At 34.9% G+C, this 27,368-nt stretch overlaps 1 protein-coding gene and 1 non-coding gene across 2 annotated transcripts; both read right to left on the bottom strand.

Moving 5' to 3' along the window:
- Positions 1-9,120: 9,120 nt before the first annotated feature.
- LOC132035678 (small nucleolar RNA Z103) lies at positions 9,121-9,192 on the bottom strand. The gene has a single exon (XR_009409398.1). It is a non-coding gene; the product is annotated as a small nucleolar RNA Z103 (small nucleolar RNA).
- Positions 9,193-21,642: 12,450 nt separating this feature from the next.
- On the bottom strand, positions 21,643-22,446 carry LOC132034988 (uncharacterized mitochondrial protein AtMg00810-like). Its single transcript, XM_059425310.1, has one exon. It carries the CDS (start codon positions 22,444-22,446, stop codon positions 21,643-21,645), a length of 804 nt encoding a protein of 267 aa, XP_059281293.1.
- Between the last annotated feature and the right edge of the window lie 4,922 nt (positions 22,447-27,368).

Raw genomic sequence — 27,368 nt, 5'->3', positions numbered from 1 at the left:
CTGATTGAACAGCTTCAGTCCTTGTTTCAAAGGCTTCCCAGTGGTGATCAGGTTGTCCACCGTGTGTGTATACCCAGTTTTCTATATTGAAAACATGATTGTTGTGAAGATTGTAGGGCGCCTTCTCCTCCACAAAGCCAAGTCCCCTTTTGTTGTTTCCATTAGACTCATTTCTGGAAGTAAATTCATCAGACAACCAGCTCTATTTGAGAGTTTTGTCAAGCTCGAACTTAGCCCTTTTAAAGTCGTTCTTGAGCTGCTCATTCTTTTTAGTTTCAGCAGTGAGGTTCAGCTTTAATTTCTTCAGCTCCTCTTTATGCTTTAAAAAGGACTTGTTTGCTTCTCCTCTTCTTTTGAAGGAGATTTCCTTATCTTTTCTCACTTGACTGTCCAACAAGATATTTTGTTGGTTTGTCTCCTGAACTTGATTCTTCATATCTTTAGCTAATACACACAAGTCCTCCCTATCCAGTTCTATTTCATCAAGAGTAAGATTTAACTCCTGTGTCTCTGCGATCAGATCAATCAGCACGCCTGACAGTGATATGAGTTTCCTTTGAGAGTAAATTTTCAAGTGTTTCTTTATCTCAAAGAAATTTACTTCTTTGTTCTCATCATCATCATCATCCGTGTCATATTCATCCATGAGTGCAAGGTCAGACTTATGCTCAGTTGTTCCATCATCAATTACCATCATGGACAATTCCCCTTTGTCATTTTCACTCTCAGACTCACTAGAGGAGTCTCCCTAGTCTGCAAGTGCTTGCTTCACAATCTCATCAGCGGCCTCCTTCCTTCTGAAGCTCCTGTCGGGGTCCTGGTTCTTCTTTGCAGTCCTGTCATAACTGTCTTACTTGTTTTTAGGACAGTCTTTCATGAAATGGCCAGGTTTCCCACATATATGACAGCAGGATTCATTTCCCTTGAAGTTTCTACTAGAGCTTCCTATTCTGGGAAATCCCCCACTTCTCTTGATCATTTTGTGAAATCTCTACGTGAGATAGGCCATTTCAGACTCGTCATCACTTGAGTCTCCTCTTGCGGTTTTAAGAACTAGGCTCTTTTCCTTTTTCACCTCATTATTTTCTGCCTTCTTCATGATCATCTTCATTTTATGAGTCTTAAGGTTCCCAATAAGCTCATCGACTATTAATTTGTTGGAATCTTTGGCCTCAAAGATAGCATTTACTTTGCTATCCTAGGAGTCAAGTAATACACCGAGCAATTTTCTTACTAGCTTGGTGGTTGTGATGACTTCTCCGAGAGAGTGGAGCTCATTGATTATGGAGGTGAATCTAGTGTGCATCTCATGAATGGAATCACTCTCTTTTGTTTTAAACATCTAGGACTCTGTGGTAAGCATGTCAATCTTGGAGTTTTTTACCTAAGTTGTTCCTTCATGGGTAGTTTGAAGAGCTTCCCAGATCTCTTTTGCTGATGAACAGGATGAGACTCGAATGTACTCATCCGGTCCTATTCCACACACGAAAATCTTCTTGGCTTTATAGTTTTTTCCAATGCTTTTTCTGTCAGCTTCGTTGTATTCCTTTCTCGTTTTGACAGTGGTCTCTTTACTATCTTTACTTATGTGAACTGGAATGTAGGGACCATCACAGATGACATCCCATAGTTCTGAGTCTTCAGCCATGATGAAATCGTGCATCCTAGTCTTCCACCACCCATAGTACTTTCCATTAAATCTAGGAGGTTTGGTGAATGACTGTCCTTCTTCTATGTTCGGTGGGGCGGCCATTTTACAGATTCTTTCTAGGTGCTAACCGTTTAGAAAGCACCCGCTCTGATACCACTTGTTGTAGGTTGTGCGCTCACTAAACAGTATATGAGGGACCTGGTTGTGTACTAGTTCCCTTATGTAATGCAGTAAGTAAAGAAGACACAATTTTATCGTGGAAAACTCCTTGCTCAAGGGATTAAAAATCACGAGCTACCCTAGTAGGATTGCAGCTCCATTTACCGAGCAACTTCAGGTTACAACTCTATCGAAAGCTAGGAGTTAACTCCCATAATCCCTCACCCTTACAATAACGCTTATGCAACCTAGGAACTAACCCCCTAGTCCCTCCTCATTTGCAATGCTCCGATTGCAAGTCCCTCCACTTGACTAACTCTAGCCAAGAACCACTAATATACCTAGACTAACTCTGGCCTAGTGTACCACTCAAAAGCTTGCGAAAACACACTTCCAGCAAGTACACGTTGAGACTTTTAGATACCTACAAACAGCTTCTAAACAAGAAGAGTAGGTTTACAATTTAAGCACAAACGAACAAAGATTTACAACAACATAAAGAACTTAGACTAAAGCTGCGTCTGGATTGGGTTCTTCAGTTTTGCAAGTGACTTGTTCTTGAGAGAACTTGAGAACATGTGACGGCAAAGATTTGCTCAATTTTCAAGTCTACTCAATATGTTGCCACCATGTTGTATATATAGTAGGAGCATATGGGATGGATAGAGACCACTTGTTCACTTTGACCTAAAGCATGGGCCAGCTCACTGTTGTACTTGTGTGCAGCAAGTGGCTCGGCTTTACAGCTGTCTCTGCCGACAGTGCAAGGTGCACAGAGAGCAGATTACAGACCAGGTCTCTTATCTGGTTCTGAAACAGTTTGACAATCATCAAAACACGAATGCACTTGGAGCTATATATATGTTGTTGTCGTTACTTCAAAGACCGGACTGATCTATTTGATTTTGCTCCGGAGACTTGGGGTGCAACTAGCCCTTTCTTCTAAAGGACCCGGGTTTTAACAATTTTAAATGCCTTACGGGAGTAGTTTTCGTCTGAATCGTACTTAAACTGATCTGCGGACAAGTCCTTCGAATTTCTTTCGGACTTTACCTTCTCTGTTGGAAGTTTTAAATGTTATAAGAGAGGGCCCTTATATCTCGGTGCTAAGAAAAGGATGTCACCTTATTCGTTTTGGCACAAATGTTTTCGGCATAACGTTTTCTTGATCAATTTACCGAACTCTGCTTGTCGTGGCAAAGAAATTCGCTTTAACATGGCTAAATTTTTGCTTAACCTGGCAAGGAAAGTAACTGCTTAACATGGAAAGGATTATGAACAACATATTTCAAAGTAAGAAAATTCCATTTCCATAAAATTTTGAATACAAGTAGACATTTCACCCGAGCAGTCCCCGGTATTAGTGTACTTCATCCAATGTACTTCATCTTATATATATGTAGCCCCCAAATGTTTGGAAGCAAAGAATGAGGTTCCAGACATGGGATGATGCCCCCAGGAAAATCTAGTGACGACCAAACGGTATTGCCTCGTTAAAAACTCTGCCGGAAAAACCCAATTGGGACAAAAACCGAACGAAGGGAAAAAGAGTGCAGCACCAACGGCCACAGTTCTCCAGCTAAACATAATATCTTTAGAGGAAACTTACATTCCAATTACTGGGGACTTCCTTTCCCACCAAGGTTTTTCCTTCGGATGGAACTTACAGATTTGGCATATTTGAGAAAGAGCAATTGAGATGATCCAGGTAAGGAGAAGGTGATAATTCGAACTATGAATTTGAGTTATTGCAACTAAACTTCAAATATATAGTCTGAAGTTGCAACTATCACATTAAACTCAAACTAATAATATGAACTTTCAACTAGGGAGACAGCAAGAGACATTTGATTTTTACGACATAACTGATTTTTTTGATCCTGCACCAATCATTTAACTATGATCCAAGTCACGTTACAAGATTCTAACTTTTCTTTGATTGATTTGACTTATAACCTGAAAACCTTTTTACCTTCTCTGGTCAATAGTCAAGAGATTTTTGGAAAAAGAAGAACATTGAGATGGATGCTTTTAAATATAAACAATAATACTTAACTTTTTCGCTAGAGATCTTTATAGTAGTATATTTTAAGCTAGATATTTTGCGACTGCCCTATGAGAACAATTATGACCTTACCAATTATCAATCATCACCGGTAGGGGTGTCAAATTTGGCCCAAAAGGTGATGACCCGCCCAACCCGCCCAAACTTTTATGGGTTGGGCTCAAGATAATTTTATATTGGGCTGATTTCAGCCCAACCCAACATAGCCCATTTTAAAGTGATCTCTAACTTAGCCCAATACTAGCCCAATTCTAGCCCATTTTTAAGATTTACTTAAATTTGGATTTATTGCTTGAGATTTAGTTTATTTGTTTAATATATACACTTTTCTTGTATCATGTATCTTATAAGTTTGTGGTGTGTTCAATATGAAGGAAATATTTTTCACGAAAAAATGTTTTTCTCGAAAAATATTTACCAGAAAATTGTTTTCTTAAAAAATATTTTCCGCGAAAAATCCGTAAAAATAATTTTCAGGAAAATATTTTTCGCGAAAAATGTATTTCTAGAAAATATTTTCCAAAAAAATATTTTTCTAGAAAATAGACCCTTCAAAAAACTGGTCAAGTTGGGCGGGTCATGACCCAGCCCATTTTTAGTCCATTTCAACCTAAACCCAATTCACTCCAAATAGCTTTTGGGCCAATGTTAGCCCAACCCATTTATTACCTCAGCCCATTTTTATTGGGTCAATTTCAGCCCAACCCGCCCATTTGACACCCCTAATCACCGGCAACCCAAAGATAGAAGAAGCTAGCGGCAGATTCGCCAAAAAAAAAAAAAAAAAAAAAAAACGGTAGTAAGGCGCATAAATAGAAAATTGGTTATATTGAAAATGCTACATTGTGGCTAACTTTTAAATACTGATAAAAAGGGGCTATACCCCGTAAAAATTAAATACTGATAAAAAGTGGTCATACCATGTAAAAATCCTATAATTCACGAAGTACGCTTGATGATTTGGATTTTTAATTGGGAAGTTTATAGTTTGTCATGCGGCTAAAAAAAATTAAATATTGATAAAAAGCGGCTATACCATGTAAAAATCCTATAATCCACGAAGTACGCTTGAAGATTTGGATTTTTAATGGGGAAGTTTATAGTTTGTCATGCGGCTAAAATTATTTACATCAGCCTAGTCGTAATCCTTTGTAGCCGAAACAAGTGTATACTCGGTATATCAAGTATATAATAAGCATATAATTGTAGGGTGATTATACTATATCTAAATTTTGTTAAAAAAAAAATATAAGGGTCTTTTTTGAGGGTCTATCGGAAACAACTTGTCTACCTCCAAGGTAGGGGTGAGGTCTGCGAATACTCTGTCCTCCTCAGACCCCACTTTGTGGGATTTCACTAAGTATGTTATTGTTGTTGGTCTTTTTTGAAATGGATCACATGGGGTTCTGTATAGTGCAAAAATCCCTAGCTAACTTGTAATGATGAATGGGCTTAGATGACCCACTGCGAGTTTTACATTAAATCAGCACAAGGAAAGCTCATGGGCTTTTGATATGAAAACCAACCTTTGAGCAACCAAAAAGGAAAGAAACTAAAATCAAGCATCCTGTACCTTTCTAAACTTTCAGCATGTTGTCCCAAAGGAGACGCTTCAGCTGTTAACTACTCCCTTCGTCCTAAAATAAGTGGCGCTTTAGCCCATTTCCCGCTCATTAAGAAAAGCAATAAATGCACTGTATGATTTACTAAGTTACCCCTATTTAGATGTTTCTTGAGAATTGAACATTATTAAGAAGTAGTAGTTCTTTAATATATGGATATAGTTGGAAACAATTACTATTTTTTTGTCTTGAATTCCTAAACCGACAATTACTCTGGGACAATTTTTTTTTTTTTTTTTTTTTTTTTTTGCAAAAGAGACTTATTTTGGAATGGAGGGAGTATGAGAGAGAGAAAATAACTTGATCTGGGCCTTCTCTTACCGTAAATAAAAGAAAAATGGAAGCTTCTATAAATAACTGAACTATTATACTCTCTTTGTCCACTTTTACTTATCGACTATACCAAAAATAGATGTCCACTTTTAGTTGTTCAGTTTGGATAACCAAAAGATATTTTATCATTTTATACCTATTTTATCCTTATTATTAAGTACTATAATCATTTCCAATTTCCCAACATTTAGATGACTTATAATAAAATAAGGATGATACAGAAAAATTACCATTTTATTTATTTTCTTTTTTAAGGGGTGTAAATGAGTCAATTATGAACCGGTAAGCATGGCCGGAGGGGGTATATTGACATCAATTTACCAGAACACAAATATATTGGTAGATCATATACTACCTTTTGAGTGCCATTAGTCAACTTTATTACTCTGGTGGTATAACTTGATGCATTCTTAGTGGAATATGAGGGAGACTATAAACCAATACATGTGCCGGAGGATTTTGACTCAATCATCACTAAATGCAAAGTAAACGATTGACCTAATTAAGTTTAGATTATTTTTTTTATACATGTATAGTATCTCGATCAATTTGTATGCACTTCAACTACTCGGTCAAAAATTTAGTCATATCTCACCAGTACAGATATCGAGTAAACCAATATGAAATTTCTTTCAACAATAGTAAGTAAAATTGAAGGACAAGCATGCATCTAAAACTGTGGGTTTGAAATCATAATATATTAGAGAGTGCTTTTAACCCAAACTTATCAATGGTAAAGATATTAGTTTTTCTTTTCAGTCTTTTAAGTGCATCGGCAACAAATGTTAGTAGTATTTTGAAGACAAAAGCTACCATTTTATTTTTGGGTTATAACGCACCACGACAAATACCTCACACCAAAAACTCTTGTCCTCTCAATCACGTTCTTCTTCTTTTTTTTTCTTTTTTTCTTTTTTCTTCTATTCAAACTTCGATAAAAGACGATTCTGCATTTTCTATCTCAAAAGTGATTATTTGTATGTTGAATGAAAATTCTTATTCCTTTGACTAATGTCAAACGAAAATAGTATTTCATCCATTCTAATTTGTTTGATCACTTTCGCATTCATTCTATTTAAATTAAGAATACCTTTGAAATATCGTCCAAGTTGACTTCGATTGAACTGTGAAAAAGGGAAACTGTTAAATATTTAAGAACATAAAGACCAATAAAATAATAAATATATAAACACTCTAACTTCCTTTCGGTTGTTAAATCTTTCTTCCACCATTTTAATTGGAGTTAAATGATTGACATAATGACAACAATTTGATGAAAATCCTATTCATCATATGTGGTTTCCCAATCAGAGCAAGACTCTTGTCCTAATTCCAAATTAATGAATAAACAACTTAGTCGAAATTAGCAGATTATCAGTCACTTTTTTTGTTGTTGAAAAATAGTATTTTCTAAGTTTGTGAGGTACAAAATGCCTGTTATTCCATATTCTCCACTAGTAGTCCTCCCAACAAAAATTCATATGGTGGCAAGTGGCAACATTCATTATGAGATTGGTAAGCACTTGTGTGCTACTATAATATTACTTGCACGCATTATTGCCGAAGATTTTTGTTGAGTTTCGAATGTGTGAATTAGACGCATGTCATTATTTTAAATTTAATTATGGATAAGAGCCTAATATATTATGGGCTTTTAACATATTTGGTCACTCTACCTAAAAAAATGCAAATTAAAAATATATACTAATTATATATATATGGAGAAAGATAGAGGGACAAACTCATTATATATTAAGTTCCAACTATGTACCTAGTTCCTGTGAATTTTTCGTCTATAAAAAAATACCTGCAGTCATCATTTTCTTTAAAGCGTAGGTCACAATTGATGGATGATCATATACCTTTTCCATATAATGGTGGCATAATTATTTGCTGACCATTATTAGAGCCAATTTTCCATAAACCTTCTGGCTTTTTTGTACGCAAATAACATTTCAAACATACTATTGGAAACTTCCCTTTAGAAAATGTATTTCCACAATTTAATTTAGATATTTATCTAAGGTATATTACTCAATCCAGCTATATATAAATCATTCTATGATATTGTTTAGCCTAAAAAGATTTTTAAAAAATGAGTTGAATTGGTATGAAAGACGTCTTTAGCAACAAGAATTAATCAAAATATTATAAAACATTTGAGTTAGCGATCGAAACAAAAAATAGTAATTGAAATAATAAATTAAATAATTGACAATAATCGAAGAACTGAATAATAAAAGGTAAAGCTATTCTTAGTCGATCACTGAAACAGTGATGAAAATTGCTTGATAAACAAAGTTTGAACAATTGTCTTTTGCAATGCCTAGTAGAGAGTAATTTAGTATCAGGCGAGAAACTAGATAGGTTACAATCAGGAAATATTAGAATTATATATGATTAATTTTACTAACTTTAACCCTACGCATGATTCAGTTATTACTAGCATGGAGATTGTGAACTCATGATAGGATTGAGCGTGATCCTTTAAACCTTGGAACTTTAACATTATTAGGCATCTATCGCTCGTTCATCTTGAGCCATATCCGAGACAGCTATCCTGATATAACGCAGTCACGACCTTACCCGGTCACCCTCCTCCAATGATGATGACACATTTGGTCGAGGGTGAACTACAAGTCACTTAATACATGTATATTATTACTCAATCCTGCAATAAAACATCGAAGGTATATTACTCAATGCAATAATAAATCTGATTAAATAGTTTCGGTTGTTTGTGATGCACTGACAACTCTAAAAAAAAAGATAAGCACGGAAATGGATTCCGTATAGACGTTAATAAACATGAAGAAATTAGAAAAAAATTCTTAGTTATTTTAAAAGATGTACCGGAAAATAAGTTAGTTTAACATAAAATATTTAAGACCACAACATTTAATAAATATTTGTAGTGTGTTATATACATCTTTAGTTTAGGACCATCAAATTCAAACGTCTTTTACATTCTTAAATTGCATGCCACGCTTGATTACATATAAATAATTTGGAAAAATATTTTTTCGTTTACGTATCAAACACCCAAAAATACACTTATTTTCTAAGAAAATTCGTACCAAAAACGCCCAAAAAGTTAGAAAGTAATAAAGTGATAATTTACACTACGGAAAAGAGCCAAAAACACCCTTAAAAATACTTCAATCTTTATTTTGGTTCAAGAATACCCCTCTCACTTTTTGGTCTAAAAATACCCTCAATCTTTCTTTCTTTCTTTCTTTTTTTTTTTTTTTTTTTTTTTTTTGTGATTTTGTCTCGGATTTTCTACCTGTATGAAGAAAATACCTAAAGAGCGCTCAATAATTTCGGCTTCGATCATTTGGGGATATAATCATCACATCCATATTCAGTCTAAATATTTCAGTAATGTAGGTTAACCTAACCCACAAAATTAATTTTCAGAATCTATTAAAACTCAATTTAAGAAAATGCAAAAGAAGTTTCTATGGATCATAATTAGGGGTGTACATGGACCGGGTTGGTTCGGATTTTTTAAACACCAAACCAAACCAATTGCGTCGGGTTTTAAAATTTATACACCAAACCAAACCAATAAAATTTGGGTTTTTCAATCTCGGGTTTTCTCGGGTTGTTCGGTTTTCTCGGGTTTTTCGGTTTTTTCGGAATAGTCTTGATACAAAACATATAACTTTTACTTCAAATATTTCTTTAGCCCTAGTAAGATACAATTATATAATTAAGGTGTTTCTTAAGAAAATAACACAAAATGTGAGAAGAGTGATGACATTGTATTAAAATATTCAACAAAAGCTAATATAATCGGTTAAAATAGATATTGCTAATTAACAAGCCATAAAAGAAAATGACCATAATCTGAAAATACTAAGTCATGCTAAAATAAGTATTAATTATATGACAAAGAAAAAAAAATTTAAGTTATGTATTTTTACTCTCTAAATCAATTATGCAAAACTAAAGAATAGATATCTAACATTATTGTCATTTCTAGTGGTAAATTGAATTTCTTTTGTTAGGATTAGTGTTGAGTTGATTTTGGTTTGGACTTTATTTGAGTTACTAACATCCATAGGATATAAAACTTATTGACATTCAAAATTCTAAGTTCAAGCTTGAATAATATGATAATAGATAAAAAAATTACGAAAAAATTTAAGAAATATTTATAAATTACTTTACAAATAAATATTTTTATGTATAAAATATTTTAAAAATTGAATACATGTAATGTCGGGTTGGTTTGGTTCGGTTTGACTTTTTTTAGCTAAAACCAAACCAAACCAATTATGGTCGGGTTTTTTTTTTCCAACACCAAACCAAGTCAAACCAAACCACTAGTCGGGTTTTTTTCTCGGTTTGACTCGGTTTATCGGTTTGGTGCGATTTTTCGGTTTACTTTGTACACCCCTAATCATAATATATGGCTTGGATTTTCTCTCGAAGGAGAAAATATAGAAAAATCTCACAGTAATTTTGTACCCACACTAGCCTCCCTGGTGGGCGAACTATCTCCTTAATTAATTACTTATTCAATTACCAACAAGACTTAAATAACATGATCAAATAATAATAAGTCTAAGTCAATACCATAGATGATAATAAGTGCGGAAAATACTAGTCATAATACAACCTCAGAAAATAAGTCACCGCACAAGAACACTAACCAACACTGTCTAGAATAATACAAATGTCTGAAATATAGTAAAAATGTCTAAAGGAGTAATGATAGACAAATAGGAAAGGAATCTCCAGGGCTGCATGGCAGGAAAGTAGCTCACCCTCGGATCCTAATAGCAATAGCCTCAAGGCTAGAATCGGGGTCTAGAAGAAGGTCCTGTCTCACAATCTGCACTCAGAAAAAGTGCAACAAGGTAGTATCAGTACACACACGTACTGGTAAGCATCATAGGCCGACTAAGATTAGCTCACGCATATAAGCACAAAGTCAATCAAGATAAACAGACAGGCACAAGTATCCACTCAATTCACAAATGATCAAATAGTCGAATCATAGCCTATGGTGAAGCGCCTAAACACCAGTCTGCCAAGTTTCCCACAATTCCACATAATAACCATAACACGAGTACAACCGACAATCCGATCAATAGAGGTATAATGAGATGATGATATATGCAATGCAATGAGATGGATGTCAATGCAATGCGATGGTCAGCAACTCAACCTGTACACACATGCTCCAGACGGAACCTCGACGTCTCGGCAGTCATGATCCGCGGAGGACCCATACCGTCCATGCACCACTCGCTCCGAAACAGACCTCCGATCACGAACGCGCATACCTTCTGCTCTGGAACAGACCTCGAATCACGGTTTCATATCATACTTTCATCAAAGTGTCACATTTTCTTTCATAGTTGTCATAAATCTTTCATCAATCATTTCCGAACCATTTCCATCATGTATGAGAGAATGAATGCAGTAATGCTAAATCAATGTAGTCAATGCCAATGAACGTACTATGGAAGTCACAACACCATAAGCCGCATCAAGACTTATATAAATCACATCAACCATGAAAATGGAATCAACAATCTAGCTTCAATCACCATAGTGAATCTATCATATCACTTCACTTCCAAACACAACAGGTACACCACAAGTCACAATGCCTAAAATAATGACAACAAGCCCACATAATCAGAAGTCATACCAACCTAAGAGTATATCCATCCCAACATCATGTCTGAAGACCTAATCATGCTTTCTCCCGTCAATTATATGCATACATTCATTTCACTAACCAAAATCTAACTAAAGTAAGCCGTAACCTACCTCAAATGCCAAACAGGAGCCAAGTACTACTCCACCTGAGCCTTCCCTTTCTGAAGCACCTCATCTCAATTGAAGTCTAATAACATCAATGATAAGTAAGTAAATGACCACAACAAAGTCAACCAATTGAAAAAAGAGACGGGGGAAAAGTACCCAAAATACCCCTATCGAAGCACGAGGGCAAATCAGAAATTAAGGCAAAAATACGCTACCCATAGTCCAATTAGTCATTATCCTTAATTTCATGAAATTCTAGCCACCATTGGTCCCTCAATTGCATCAATTAAATCAAAATCCCCCAAATTAGAAAGAACCCTAAATTCATGAATTGATTCTAGAAGCCAAGGGAGATTCCAACCTAGAATCTATTAATCCACAAGTTAGATAATAGGTACCAACAATTGGGACAACAATATTCAATTAGATTAGAGGGTTCAATGATCAACAACCTAGGTTTCTATAACCCATCGCCCTCATTAGCCATTAACTACCATGGATACTAATAAATGAAGGATTAATTACAAGATTAAGGTCCAAGGACTTATCCCAAGATGATTCCACCAAAGGTTCTCTAGAAATCGCCCCCAATGCTCCTTAGAATTAGGTTTTTTTGGTGAATAGAACTAATGATTCGAAGTTGGGAATAAAAACAAGGTTTCTGGTTCTGCGATGTTCGTTGGTGCGACAAAGTCCCGCTTCCGCGATCCCGCTCAGCGGATTCTCGTCCGCTGGGGCAAAATTCATTTAATGAGTCACCCTTTCGCTCCTGCGGGCCAAGTCCCGCTTGGGCGGATACCCTCCGCTGGGGCGAGACAGCAGAAACCAGCAAATTTCTGGTTTCACCAAGTATCAACTCAAAACCTCGACATCTATCTGAAACCTCTCGGATACAAACTAAACATGCAGACACAAGTAAAAACATGCTAGAATCCATCCGTGACCTCAGAATTCCCAACGGAAGTCACCTTGACTCGGTCCACCCCCAAACGGCTAAAATCAAGTTTCCAACCAAGTACCCCAAAACACACCCAAAAGCCTCGGGAACCGAACCAGCCACCCCATCAAGTCCTAAATGACCTTCCGAACCTCACGGAATCGACGGAATTCCGAAAAAGGTCTATTTACCCAAAAGTCAACCATTGGTCAAATGCTTTCGCTTAAGGGTTCTATTTCTTTCAACTTTCACTAGAAACGCCTGAATACCTTGGGAACTGGGTTGAAGGGGGGTAATATGGTCAAAACAAGAATAACGACCGAACGGGTCGTTATAAATTTCAGATTCGATCATCTGGGGAAATGATCATCCCCCTTTTAAGCAAAAAACCATTGTTCCTATTTCTAGAATATGAAATTTATTGTTCGGCATACCTTATGTAGCCAAATATATACTAGAATTGTAAAATAACTTTGTTTTTAACAGTTAATTAAAACAGTTCTTATATTCTACTGTATAACCAGACTCCTTATCAAAAGTAATATGATTGTCTATTTCGAGTTCCTACTAATTTAACCCAAATATCAAATATTTAGTGATATCTAGATATTTACTAATTCGTTAAACGGTGAGAATAAATTCATTAGTCTATGCATATATGCTGAAACTAGCTAGTTAATTACAATGAAGAACGTCTAGATATTCACAAGCTTCCCTATACTTAATCAATTACTACTTTCATAGAATTCATAATGAAGAACGATAAAGAGAGAACTCTTAATTTTAATCTTCCTAAACGTTTTATACGAAGTTTTCTCAAAATAGAAGTCAGCGTTTGATGCTTAATTATATACAACAATTATTTGACTGCATATTAATAATAACTTGACATTGACGAATCAGCTCATACTATTGAGCGCTCTTTATGTATTTTCTTCCCGCGGATAGAAAATTCAAGCCAAAAAAAAAAAAAGGTTGAGGGTATTTTTTAACCCAAAAGGTGGAAGGAGGGGTGTAATTGAAGCAAAAGTAAAGATTAGAGGTATTTTTAGATCAAAAGATGGAAGAAGGGTATTTGTGTGCCATTTTTTATACGTTAGAGGTATTTTTGCCCTTTTCGGTTTACAATATAATTACAATATTTATCCTACGCGTTTAATTTTCATCAAATTCTTTTCTCTCCTCTTTTACGGGCCAAATACCCAAAAAGAAAGAGGGCAAAAAACATATATGTACATAGTAAGATGGTATATTTACAGAAAATGACGATATTTTTCAGTTTACAAAATATATCGATAGAATTGTTACAAAATCTATACGAATCGGGTAAATTAAAAAGAAGCAAATAAAACACATTAAATAAGGTAAGGAAACTGCTTTCCTTATTTTATCCACTTTTCTCTCTCCGTTAAAACTTAAGAGATACTGTTTCCTGATTTTCTCCAACTTTTGCTCCCTTATTTCATTCACTTTTCTCTCGCCATTTAAAATTAAGAGATATTATTTCCTAATTTTCTCCAACTTTTACTCAAAAAGTTCATTCTCATCGGTAGTTTTTATGTACAAAGTTCATACACCAGAAAACATATGCGTATACTTTTTATATGAAATATGTATAAAAATGGTATATGTATTTGATTATGATAAAGTACATATAAATTGCATAAAATCTACTCAAAGTATGTATAAATTTTGAGAAAATATGTATAATACTTTGTAATTGATACAAAACCAGATTCCATACAAAGTTCATGCACTAGAAAATAAATATGTATAAATTTTTCTATGCAATATGTATAACCGTATAAATTCGTTATAATTTTTATGTACGAATATGAATAAAAGTTGTATGTATATTTTGAGTATGATAAAGTACATATAAATTGTATAAAATCTGATCAAAGTATGTATAGATTATGAGAAAGTATATATGTATAATAAGTTTTCTGATTGATACAAACGCATTCCATACATATTTCATACACATATCAGTTATCAGTTTTCAACATTTTTAAGACTAATTCATATTGAATTTATTCGCATTTCATATACCCTGTGCCGTATATATCTAAAAAATGATATATAGCAGTTTCCATACACATTTCATACATATATTAGTTTTTAACATTTTTGAAAACTACAGTTTATATAATTTGTATAGATTTCAAACACACAATGATCAGACATATCTCAAAACGTTACAAACCAATGTTTATATACAATTAATACATAGGTCAGTAATAAAAAATACTTTGTAATATTGGTTTGAAAATTTATACTAGGAGAGAAGATGAATTTTAGGTTCGAAAATGGTGTCTATCATAGAGGGAGATAGAGATAGAAAAAAATCTTCTTAAAAAGAAGAAGTTGATTGGTAACTATCCTAAAATTAAGCCATATTTAAAATCAGATTCTCTTCCTTAATAAAAAGCCTAAAATTGTGGGTATCCCATTAAGCCAAATCTGGTATACTTTGTAATTTTGTTGGTATATTTTATAAATAAGGAAAAGTATCCTTAGGTTTTGAAATATAGAATATTTAAGTAGTATTATTAGGTCATTTTCCCAAAGAAAAAACATGCGGAGGCACACCGAAGAGAGAGTTAGAAGAATCCATTTGGATCATTACACAAAAACACCCTATTTCGGGGGATGGTCTTTAATTTTTGTCCCTCAAATCGCTGGTCTTTAATTTTTGTCCTTCGACATTATAAGCAATAAAAAAATGACCGAAAATATCCCCAACATTCTGGGTTCGAACCCTAGTAGCAAAAAAAAAAAAAAAAAAACACTTTCGTAAGGCAAGTTTTTCATAGAAACTATGCCTATTCAGGCAAAGTCATGCCTTAAGGCATAGTTCTGTAGTACTTCTTTTTCAGCATAGTTTTGTCGTATAACTTAATTTCTACAAAATTATGTCGGACGAGGCATAGTTTCTATATAACTACAGAGAAACTATGCCTTGTTCGGCATAGTTCTGTAGAAATTAAGTTACATATAAACTATATGCCTTGTCCGACGTAGTTCTGAACTACATAGAAAATATGCCTTGTTCGGCTTATCCTACAGAACTAAACCTTAAGGCATAACTTTGCCCTGAATAGTCATAGTGTCTATGAAAACTGTGCCTTGTGAAATTGTTTTTTTTTTCTTTTTTCTTTTTTTACTTTGCTGGGGTTCAAACCTAGAATCTCTGATTTCATAGACCAAGAAATAAGGTTACTTTGGCCCACTAATTTTCATTAAACGAGAAGTATAGACAAAAATTAAAGAATAATAATTTGAGGGGCAAAAGTTAAAGACCAGTACATATGAAGGGAATCCGCACAATTTTTGAATCCACTTCGAGTGTAATCGCTATACAAGTCGGATTTAAATCTATGATCATTTATTATTATGATCGTTAGATTTTTTCTAAAAGCCAAAAAACTGCACTTTCATTATTCACATAACAAATAATTTGAAACAAAAACAAAAAAGAGACAATAAAATGGACAAGGAGGTCCAATGTGAATTTGCCAAGTTAGCATCCATGCGGCACTATCCACACGCTAAAGTGCGCCTACAAGGCTTTTGTGGAGAGAAGTCAGAAAGCTTTTTAATGGCATAACAGACACTTTTAACTTGGTTTCAACTGTCAAGTAAATATCTCAATTTTAATAATATCTATTTAGATATTTTAATTTGGTTTAAGTTAGTTCCGTAAATATCCTAACTTTAAAAATACGTATCTAGAAAACTTAAATGTAGCCGTCTCTAAATGATGCATTTTTAAAATTGGAATATGTATGGAGCCAACTTAAATCAAATTGAGACCATTAAATATGTATTCTCAATATTGGCTTGTTTACTTGTCAGTTGAATTTAAGTGAAGGTGTCTATATACATGTTATGCCTTTTTTAATAGTTGTAACTTGTTCCAACTTTACATATACAAGAAAATGAGAAAAACAAGGGAAAGAAAACAAAAATGATTTAGATAGTTATGAGTAGTGAATGGGAAGCACGTTCCATGTCTAGTACGTGACACGCGTCAGTCATCTGCCCTTTTTCTCCTTAAATCACTGTGCGGCCATAGTCACCTCCCACTACCAAAATAGGGGCTGCTAACATATGTTGGAGCCACTTTTCATTGATTTGAGGACCTTCCTTTCATTCTGTTCTTTATTTATATTTATTCTTTATTTCAATTTATGTGTATCTTTTTTATTTTAAATCTTTCTTGTATAATAATTTTTTTTATAACTAAAATCTACATATAAAAGGTGATACCTTTTTTTAAAAATTAAAATTAAAGTATGCAACATAAAATACTATACAGAGTATATATATTTTGTCCATGAAACCTTTGTTCAATAATAATGAGACTTCTACACTTTATATTATTTGGACAAAGTTTATAATCAAATTGAGTCCATATTTCAGATCTTACCTTATGTAGCTCATTTTGTGTCTAATTTGAAATACTTAGGGAAAAAGCATTAATTCTTTAATTTGTAATTAAGGCTTTCATTTTTTGATGCTTAAAATTGATTTTGATGATATTCATATTTATCATCACAAATTTAAACATTATTAGGTGAATTAAAGTAAGAAATTTAAAACTCAATTGTTGGGATTTTTAAAAGCTTGAAAACTTAGAAATGAGTTTTGTCATTAATTTGATGAAAATTTTGACAAACTGATGATTGAGATTTGTTGGGGATGTCATTTTGAAGTTGTGGTTAAAATTTGAAACTATTCAAGAAAAGATTTGACCTATTTTGGATGGAGTTTCGTGGTTGACGATAATAGGAGATGAAACTAGACTTTCATATAATAGTGTAAAAGTATGTATGAACACCTCTTATACACTTTTATATATACATTTTATACAAAGTTGATACATTGTTTACAGTAAATGTATAATATTGTATAATGTTATATAACGGATGTATAAACACTATTACAAAATTTATTTGACAGTGCAATTGTAAACTAAAAATATGATTACGTGTGTAATATGTTGTGTTGGGTTGTATGCTTTTGAAAAGATCCCTAATAATAAAGCAACCAAACCTTATATCTGTGCAAAAAGAAATAGCGTTTCTAATCCAAATAAGATTGATATCATCTCAAACGCGAGTGAGAAGAAAAAATAAGGCGTTACAAGACTGATTGAGGCAATAATAATATCTTGATTTTGATACTATTATATTCCAAGATGTTAGATAAGACAAAATTATTCTGCAAATCTGATAAGCTAAAGTGAATTTTCGGTGCAATTCTATAGTTCTCTATAGTTTTGGGGTATGAGATGTTTGCAATTAATCAAGCTCCAAGGGTGTTGCATGCATGTGATATTTCAGATCCTAAATTTTATGGCCTTTATTTTTCAAGTGACATTAGGTTTTTCTATCCATTTTTTCTTCTGAAATATTGTAAAACAACATCAAAAACCAAGTTGTGACATATAAATGAAATGGAGGAAATGTTCATTCTCAAATCTAACAAATACTATATTCAAACAAAAAGTAAGCTTTGAAATTACTTAAAGGAAGTCATAGCTATCCATCTCCCACTAAAAATTCTATGTTTCATGTTCTTTCGGGAAAAAGCGGACACAGACACGAAGAAAAAGATGACCTCACATTTGATTAATTTAATTTTACAACTTATTTATATTTATCGAGAAAGTGACCAATCAATTCGAATTGTTTGTTTCCCTGAGCTACTTTTTTCACAAAACATTTTTAATTTTCAAGTTTGGAAGTGGAAAGTGGAAAAGTAACTAAAGGAAGAGATAAATCACATGAAGACAGGAGGAAATCAAAGAGGATAAAACAATTCTATTCCACACAACATACACAGACAATTAAAAGGTGATGAAAATGCTACTTTCCACCCAAAATCTCTAGATTCTCCAAAAAGAGAGGGAAAACAGTTCATCTTCCTTTTTTGGTAGAGATATTTGATTTATTGATTATGCAAAATCTTGTTTCATGCAAAGCATCACATTACAGATACTAGACAAGATAACTAAAGTACTCTATGTTGTCTCTTTATTGGATTTGATGTTTGCCCTCCGCACCTTGATCTGTCTAGTTATATTTTGACTAATTACGAGAACAAGAAAAGATGGAATTCTACCTGACGTTTGTATCATGACGGAGACACAAATATATAGGACTTGGAATACAGCAAGAAATAGCCAAATAGGTGTCAACGAAATATAATATAAGCGAATGATTGATGACAAAGCTACCGATCGGTGTATGTGCTTACACAAAATTCTATCACTCTAATCAATTTAAATTAATTTTAATTAGTAAAACTAATTTGAAGATATAGTTTGTGTGACTTGCTCTATTGGCAAGTACTGCAAATGTTATGTAAGCTTAAATTAGAGAATGAATGATTATGCTTCTTCAAGACTTGATGAAATATTCTGTTGTGACGGTGTCCAAGCATGATATGCCAACAATTTAGTGAAATTTTGGGAGATAGAAAAAGTTGAAGGATAGAATGAAGAAGAAAAGTGTACAAATCATCCTTATAATTATAATCAGAAAGTAGAACCCTCTTGGTGCTTGATCCTTAAAGACTAGCAAAAAAATGAGTAGGGTGAAATTCAAATTAAACATTATTTTTTAAACGACCCAAAATTCATAAGCTGTAAAAGCACTTTTTACACTCACCCGGTAAGTATGTCAATAATTGAAATTAACCAATTAATTAAGATATTTTGGCAGAAAGCAAAGTGAAATCACAAATTATCAATAATCAAGTCTTTAATAATAGCCAAAGCACGGAAATTAAAGACTGGTGTCATGTGTATAAGAGCTATTAGGAGTACCAATACAAGTATGAATGATCGGAACACACTGTCTAAGAAATAAATACACTTTCGAAAGAGTCTCGACATGGCAGTGTACACCTAGCTCCATAGCTGGGCTAGTCACAAAAAAGCATAAAAAAAGGATAGATGGAGGATGGTGTTGCAGATCAGCCAAGCAGCTCATCGCAATCTCCAAGTGTGCAAGTCTCAGACTTAGTACGCTCCACGGGAACCGCACATGCTCGGTACAAAATCTGCACTAACAGTGCAACAAGTTTAGTATAAGTACGAGAAGCACATGTACTCAGCATATCTCATAGACCGACAATGAAGAAGTAGTGACGGCGTTTAATAAGAAAAGTTTCATCTTTTACCTGATTCGACTCATCTTACTCTAGATCGCTTATTTAATTTAACAAAATAAAGGATAAATCATTTATCAATTAAAATCAAATACCAAATAATCAAGTAAATCAGATAATAAATGACGGATATGCTATGCAATGCAATGCCATGAAATGTCAATCAGAGCCATTTATTTTTCATAACTTGTATATACACGGAGCTCATATGACATTGTTTTCCTTATATAATCATGATCTTACTTTGATTACTTTCTTTTTCTTTTTGAAGAAAGATTTTGAAAAACAAAATATAACTCCATAAAGGAGGAAAGAAAGATTTAAAGTCAAATACATGGGTTAGAAATTTTTGCATCATCAAGTTATCTTTACATGTCGCAGTATATTTTCTCATTTAGGATCCTTTCATTAAAATTATGGTAATTAGAATGTTCCTAATATTTATACTTTTTTTTGTTATTTCATAAGCTTAATGTGGACTTCTGTGACCACGCGAAGTGCGGACAAATTACCTAGTCTTCGGAATAAAATTGAGGAGTGATAGAGTGTAATCTAATCAACTAATTCTTAATCCTTTTAGAGAGTATCAAAACCTTAAACGACAAATAAAATGATAAGAGGGAGCGACTTACAAACAAGATATCATTAAGCTTTTGCAATACATGAATTGAGTGCTTATCTTATCATCTTCTTCTATCTCTTCCTTTCTCCTTTTCGTTTTGAAGTTTTGTATTGGTTTCCTTTTCTTTTCTCTCTCTCGAATGAGATTGGGGGAGATTTGGAGAACTAAAGGTTAGATTAGTGTATCTTTCTTAATTAATTAGGCACTTATTATCAACAACATTATTAATATTTAATGGATCATCTTTTGTTTTTTCCTTTTTCGTGTGTATCATTATTATAAGAACAAATCTACCACAAAGCTGGATAGCCTTTTTTTCTTTTTCTTGAAAAGACAAATAGGTAATATTATGATTTATAGACGAAATAGACATATAAAAAAGTTGTGTTTGCCTTTTCCACATTGAAATAATCTGGAAATGGTTAATTGACCCCTTGTGTGTCAGTCAAAACAAACGTGCTTGTGCATGCCTGAATGTTCTTTGAACACTGGACAAGTTTTAGAATTCATTAAAAAAGCTAATGATTGAGATCCAATTAAAAGAAAGAAACTAATTAAATCTCTAGCCTCTATTACCGTAAGCATTTTGCTATGAATCGACTGTCAAAGTGAAAAAAGAAACTCATAAGATGACAATATGGAATCTCTTCGGAGTCAATTTGACGGTCTCCAGTTGAAATGCAGAAATATGTAAACTTTGAAGTTTTAGCATAGAACATATAGCACCTTTGAAATATAAGTTCAAGAATCTAATATTTTTTAAAATTTTGTGATTTTCACACGCACAATGTAAAACATATACGCCATCAGGGTATGAATTTTTTCACACCATCTGATGGTACATGTTGACAGTTCGAATTAGAGAGAAAAAATGGTGGAAGAAAATGATTCCATGGAACTGGAAGGTGCAGAATACCAGTTGTTTTTATTCAGTTCATAGTGAAGTCACATATATACATGCTCCACCGACTTTCCTAACTCACCCACTAACTAACTAACTAACACTTTTAAGTACTTAGCTAATCACTCTCATACAGCTGGCAACCATCTGTCAACTATTGCATAACTGACCATTACACATCTAGCCTATTTTTCTATCTCCAATACTCCCCCTCAAGCTAGCAGTTGCGAAAATATTTAACACTCCTAGCTTGGATAACAGTATCTCATGTTGTGGCCTTCCCAAACCCTTTGTCATGATGTCTGCCTGCTATTCTCTTGTTCCCAAGAACTGTGTTTTGATCAAACCACTTTGAATCTTTTCTCGAATGAAATGACAATCGATTTCTATGTGTTTTGTCCTCTCGTGGTATCTTTTGGATTTGTAGCAATTTGTAGTGCTGCCTTGCTATCACAGAATAAATGAACTGGCAATACAATTTTCTGGCCAAGCTCTTTAAACAACCCTGTGATCCACACAATTTCTGAGACAGTCGTAGCCATGCTTCTGTATTCTGATTCAGCTGAACTCCTAGATACAGTTGACTGTTTCTTGGATTTCCAAGATATCAAGCTATCTCCATGTTTTACCAAAAATCCTGTAACAGATTTTCTCGTATTAGGACATGCCCCCCAATCTGCATCACAATAAGCCTGCATATGTTCAGATTTCCTGTTGCTCAATAAAATGCCAAGTCCAGGCTGATTTTTAATATATCTCACTATCCTCAATCCTGCTTCCATGTGGGATTTTTTGGGCCTTTGCATAAATTGGCTCAATGTCTGGACTCCATAGCAGATATCTGGCCTTGTAAGAGTTAAATAAAGGAGTTTCCCTATGAGCTTCTGATAACTCTCCTTGTCAGTAAGTTCATCATCTCCAAATACACCACTAATATCATCATACTCCTTTATTGTCAATTTCTGATTGAGATCTAGAGGAGTACTTGCTGGCTTTGCCCCACTTATTCCCATATCACTGATTAGCTCCATGGCATACTTTCTTTGGTTCATGATAATCCCTTCCTTGGACCTGCTGAATTCCATTCCTAAGAAGAACTTTAAGGGTCCCAAGTCTTTGATCTTGAAAGCTTGTTGCAGCTTGTCTTTAGTGTCTTGTATGAGTGTCAAGTCATCACCTGCTATTAACATATCATCCACATAAACAAGTATCACCACAATGTTGGTATTGACTCTCTGAATGAATAAAGAATGGTCACAACTTGCTGTATGAATCCAGACTGAATTAATGCTTCAGACAGTTTTAGATTCCACTGCCTACTTGCTTGCTTCAAGCCATAAAGGGATTTGATAAGCCTGCAGACTGATCCTGGTGACTCCCCCTGGCTTGAAAATCCCTCAGGTAATGTCATATACACCTCATCATGTAAGTCACCTTGGAGAAACGCATTGTAAACATCCATTTGGTGGATGTGCCAACCAGACTGAGCAGCAATAGAGAGGACAGATCTGATGGTGACAATCTTGACTACAGGAGAAAAGGTCTCATGATAGTCAAGACCTTCTTGCTGATTATACCCCTTGGCCACCAAATGAGCCTTAAACCTTTCCACCTCACCATTGGATTGATATTTTAACTTAAAGACCCACTTACAACCAATTGCAACTTTACCAGGAGGCAAGGGTACTAATTCCCAAGTCCTATTATTCTGCAAGGCAGTAATTTCATCCTGCATTGCTGCCACCCATCTAGGATCAAAAGAAGCCTCTTTAAAGGAGAGGGGCTCTTTGACAAGGGAAGAAGATAGCAAACATGCTTTATAGGAAGGTGATAGATGGGCATAGGACACATAATCAGTGATGGGGTAAGAGCAGTTTGTAGCAACTGAAGTGGTGATAAAGTCAGACAACCAAGTAGGGTCCCTTCTATTTCTAGTGGATCTTCTAAGGGGAGCATTAGGTGTAGCCATAGGAGCAGGTGCAGGGTCCTCAACAGGCTCTAGAGAAGGGGCATTAGGTAAGGCATTAGGAGCTGGTGGAGGAGTAGGGATAGTGGTGATAGAGACAGTGGTGATAGGAAGATCAGAATCAACATCTGAGAAATGGGAAGGTAGATGGGAAACAACCTTGTGAACAGGGTCAGGTGCACCGAATAGGAAAATGTGTTCCCTGAAAACAACATCTCTAGAAATAAAAAAGTATTTGGACTGTAGATCAAAAAGAATATACCCTTTTGTGACAGAAGAGTATCCCATATGAACAGCCTCAATGGCTCTAGGTTCAAACTTGTTAGCAGGTGGTAATTTTTTGGCAAAACATAAACAACCTAAGGTTCTGATATGGTCCAAAGAACATTTTTCCCATGGAACACCTCATAAGGAGTCTGGCCATGCAAAATAGAAGAAGGAAGCCGGTTAATCAAGTAAACTGCACCGAAGATACAATGACAACAAAAATCCAAGGAATAGAACCTTGAAACCTAATAGCTCTAGCAATTTCAAGCACATGCCTATGCTTTCTCTGACCACACACCAGGTGTGTAGACACAAGTTCTTTGGTGGATAATGCCATGAGATTGAAAGAGACTAAGACAAGCCGCATTGACAAACTCACATCCATTATCAGTTCTAACAACTTGAACTAGTTTATGAAACTGAGTTTTCACCATGACAAGAAAGTTTCTCAAAACAACAATGACATCACTTTTAACCTTCAGCAAAAACAACCAGGTCATCCTGGAAAAATCATCAACAATGTTGAGAAAGAATCTATTACCATCTATAGTAGGAACCTGGAATGGTCCCCACACATCCATATGTAAAAGTTGAAAAACAGCCAAAGTCCTACTATCACTAGACTGAAAAGAGGATCTAGGTTGTACCAGCAAAGTGGACAAGTGCAATTATCGCAATGTTCTTGCGGTGTTCGTCCTTTATTCCTAAAAGGTGCTTCAAAACACTTGGCGGTGCATGCCCCATTCTCTTGTGCCATAGGAGTCCGTTCTCAACAAGCTGAACTCGTTAACATTACAACTGAATGCTTCATGGGATGAGCTTTTAAGAGAAGCTGTAGAGGGAAAGACATAGAGTCCACCTGATTCTCTACCAATCCCCTTCAGTCTCCCACTGGAGAGGTCCTGAAAAATGCAGAACTGAGGATAAAAGGAGACTGAACAATGCAAATCTCTGGTAATCTTGGAGACCGACATGAGATTGTATGCAGATGCAGGATATGCAAAACATTTCTAAGTGTTCCTCCATTACTGAAATGACATGATCCTATATGTGTGACTTGAGTCACCTGTCCATTTGGTAAGTGAACCTTTTGAGAGTCTGTCTGCTTTATGGGTTCCTTATTAGTTAATAAATCTGAGTCTGCTGTCATGTGATTAGTAGCACCACTGTCTACTATCCAATCCTTAGATTTCTTTGCAACCAATAAAGGAACATGACATGCACATGTGTCTTTGCTTAAATCTACTATGGTCTCCTTGTTGAGTGACTGCATGAGCTGGCCAAACTGATTAGGTGTGAAGTGTGGTACAGGTGTGAAAACTGGTGCAGGAGAGTAATGTGGTAGGTATTGCGGTGCATGCTTGTAGTGTGAATCCTGTGCCATCATGGCATGAGGAAACTGTTGATGCTCCTTGGCATTACTACTTTCTCCTACTTCACGACCTTAATAGTTGGTCCTTGTCGAATTTGCAACATTCCTTTGCTCATAGTGATGATGATTTCTTTCCTCTTCCATTGCTGCATTATGAGCATTGTATCCTGGTTTCTTTTACGAATTTAAAGTCAGGAGGATATCCGTGTAATTTGTAACAATCATCCATCACATGTCCTTGAATTTTACAAAACTCACATATCTGATCCCAGTTCTTCTTCTTATTCTGGAAATTTCCCCTTCTTTGATAGTTGTTACTTGCCTGATAGTTACTTGCTTGGAAATTGGTTCTACCTTGGTGGTTAATACCTCCTTGAGAGTTACCTCTCGCCTGACCAACAGCACTTCCTTGATAATGACTTCCCCTATTCCCCGTTAGGGCAGTCACTTCATTGTGTTCAAAATTAACTATTGAGTTTGACACTATCCTTTGACTTTCTCTATCAATTATCAGTGAATAAGCTTGATTAAGTGAAGGAATTGGATGCATCATTAGTATTTGCCCTCTAGTTTGTTCGTATGACTCATTTAATCCCATCAAAAATTGCATCATTCTCAGCATATGTAGGTGTTGCACAAACTCCTTTGTCTTTTCACAGTTGCATACAGGTAGTGGAATTAAACTATCGAATTCATTCCAAAAAGTCCTCAAATGCGAGTAACATTCAGAAACAGAGTTTGTACGTTGTATCATTATTGCTATACCTCTGTGTAACTGATAAACTCTGGATCCGTTGACCTTATCGAATTGTTCCTTCAGTCGCCACATCGATGATGCATTTTCTGCATATACGACTCCACTGCGTAGTTCTTTCGATACTGTACCCATTATCCATGCTAAAACCACCGCATTGCATCTATCCCAAAGAGCTGTGTTCGTTGGATGATCCTCTCTCTTGCATGTTCCATCGATGAACCCTAATTTATTTTTTCCCCAAATCACTAATTTCATAGAACGACTCCACATAGAGTAATTTTCCGATCCAGTCAACTGAACTGGAACAATAGGTGTTCCAGTTGTATCAGAAGGATGAAGAAAAAAGGGGTGATTATGATCAACTCGATCAGCCGCCATTAATGGAGCTTCAAAAACTTCTAAGTTTTGCAGGTCTGAATTTAAAAACTAAAAAACTATATCCTATTTCTCCTCTAATTCAGATTCACACCTCTGATTCGAGATGGCCCTGATACCATGTTGACAGTTCGAATTAGAGAGAAAAAATGGTGGAAGAAAATGATTCCATCGAATGGAAAGGTGCGTAATGCCGCTGTTTTATTCGGTTCATAGTGAAGTCACATATATACATGCTCCACCGACTTTCCTATCTCACCCACTAACTAACCGACTAACACTTTTAAGTACTTAGCTAATCACTCTACATCTGATTGGCAACCATCTGTCAACTATTGCATAACTGACCATTACACATCTAGCCTATTTTTCTATCTCCAATAGTACAGGTAAGCCTCTACAAATTAAAAAATGAAATTCTCAAATCTTGAAAATAAGGCAAATTTTTTGCTATAATACGTAAAGATGACCTGATAGTGTAAAAATTAGCTATACTAAATTAGATAGGTATAACTTAAAAATACAATTCAATGTGTCTTTACCAAAAAAAATTATGTAGTATCAGAGCATATGGCTTCTTCATAGCTTCTCTAATAGCTTCTTCTTTAAACCCCTTAAACCATATTCCCCGCTTTATCTCAATTAAACTAACATCCAAAAACTACATGTTCTGGGAAAAACACCAACTAGTACTGTTTCTTCGCGAGCAAAATCTTCATGGCCTCAGCGATGGATCAAGAGTCTGTCCATTACTGATTCTCTCTATCGAAGGCTCGGACGCGTCCAAGCCAAATCTAAATTAACCTATTGGATAGAACAAGACCAACTTATCATGAGTCTTCTGATCTTTTCACTTTTCTAAATTCTCCCGATCGCCATATGATTGAATACTTCAAAAGCAATTCGCGATGCCCTCAGGGGGGAATTTAGCTATTAAATTTGGGTCACGTGAACACATGGTCCCTCGACTAAACTCAAAATATTATGTATATAGTTCTAAATATATATCTAATATTAACTAAAGGAACACATAGTCAAACTAGACCGAGTGGAGCACTGGTTAGGGTTTATGTTTATTTCCTCAAGGTCACAGGATCGAACCTGAGCTCGAACCAAAGGCAAAAGAAATGATCAAAAAACCCGTAGCTAATGGTGAACCCATCCTCTTAAAATCCTGGATTCGTCTTTGGATGCCCTCCCAATGGTTTTATCTTCTTGATCGACTACTTAGATTCCCAATTTACATATGCACTTGAAAATTTTGAAACAAGATGATCTTACAATCACACAATTTCTGCACAAAGAGAAACTCCTACCTATGAACTTGCAGCCCTTGGGACGATCACTGCACATCTCGGATTTCAACGTTTATGTT

This window comes from Lycium ferocissimum, chromosome 10, assembly GCF_029784015.1.
Source record: "Lycium ferocissimum isolate CSIRO_LF1 chromosome 10, AGI_CSIRO_Lferr_CH_V1, whole genome shotgun sequence".
NCBI lineage: Eukaryota > Viridiplantae > Streptophyta > Magnoliopsida > Solanales > Solanaceae > Lycium > Lycium ferocissimum.
Note: the sequence above shows the minus strand (reverse complement) of the source record. Positions and strands in the feature narration are given on the sequence as shown.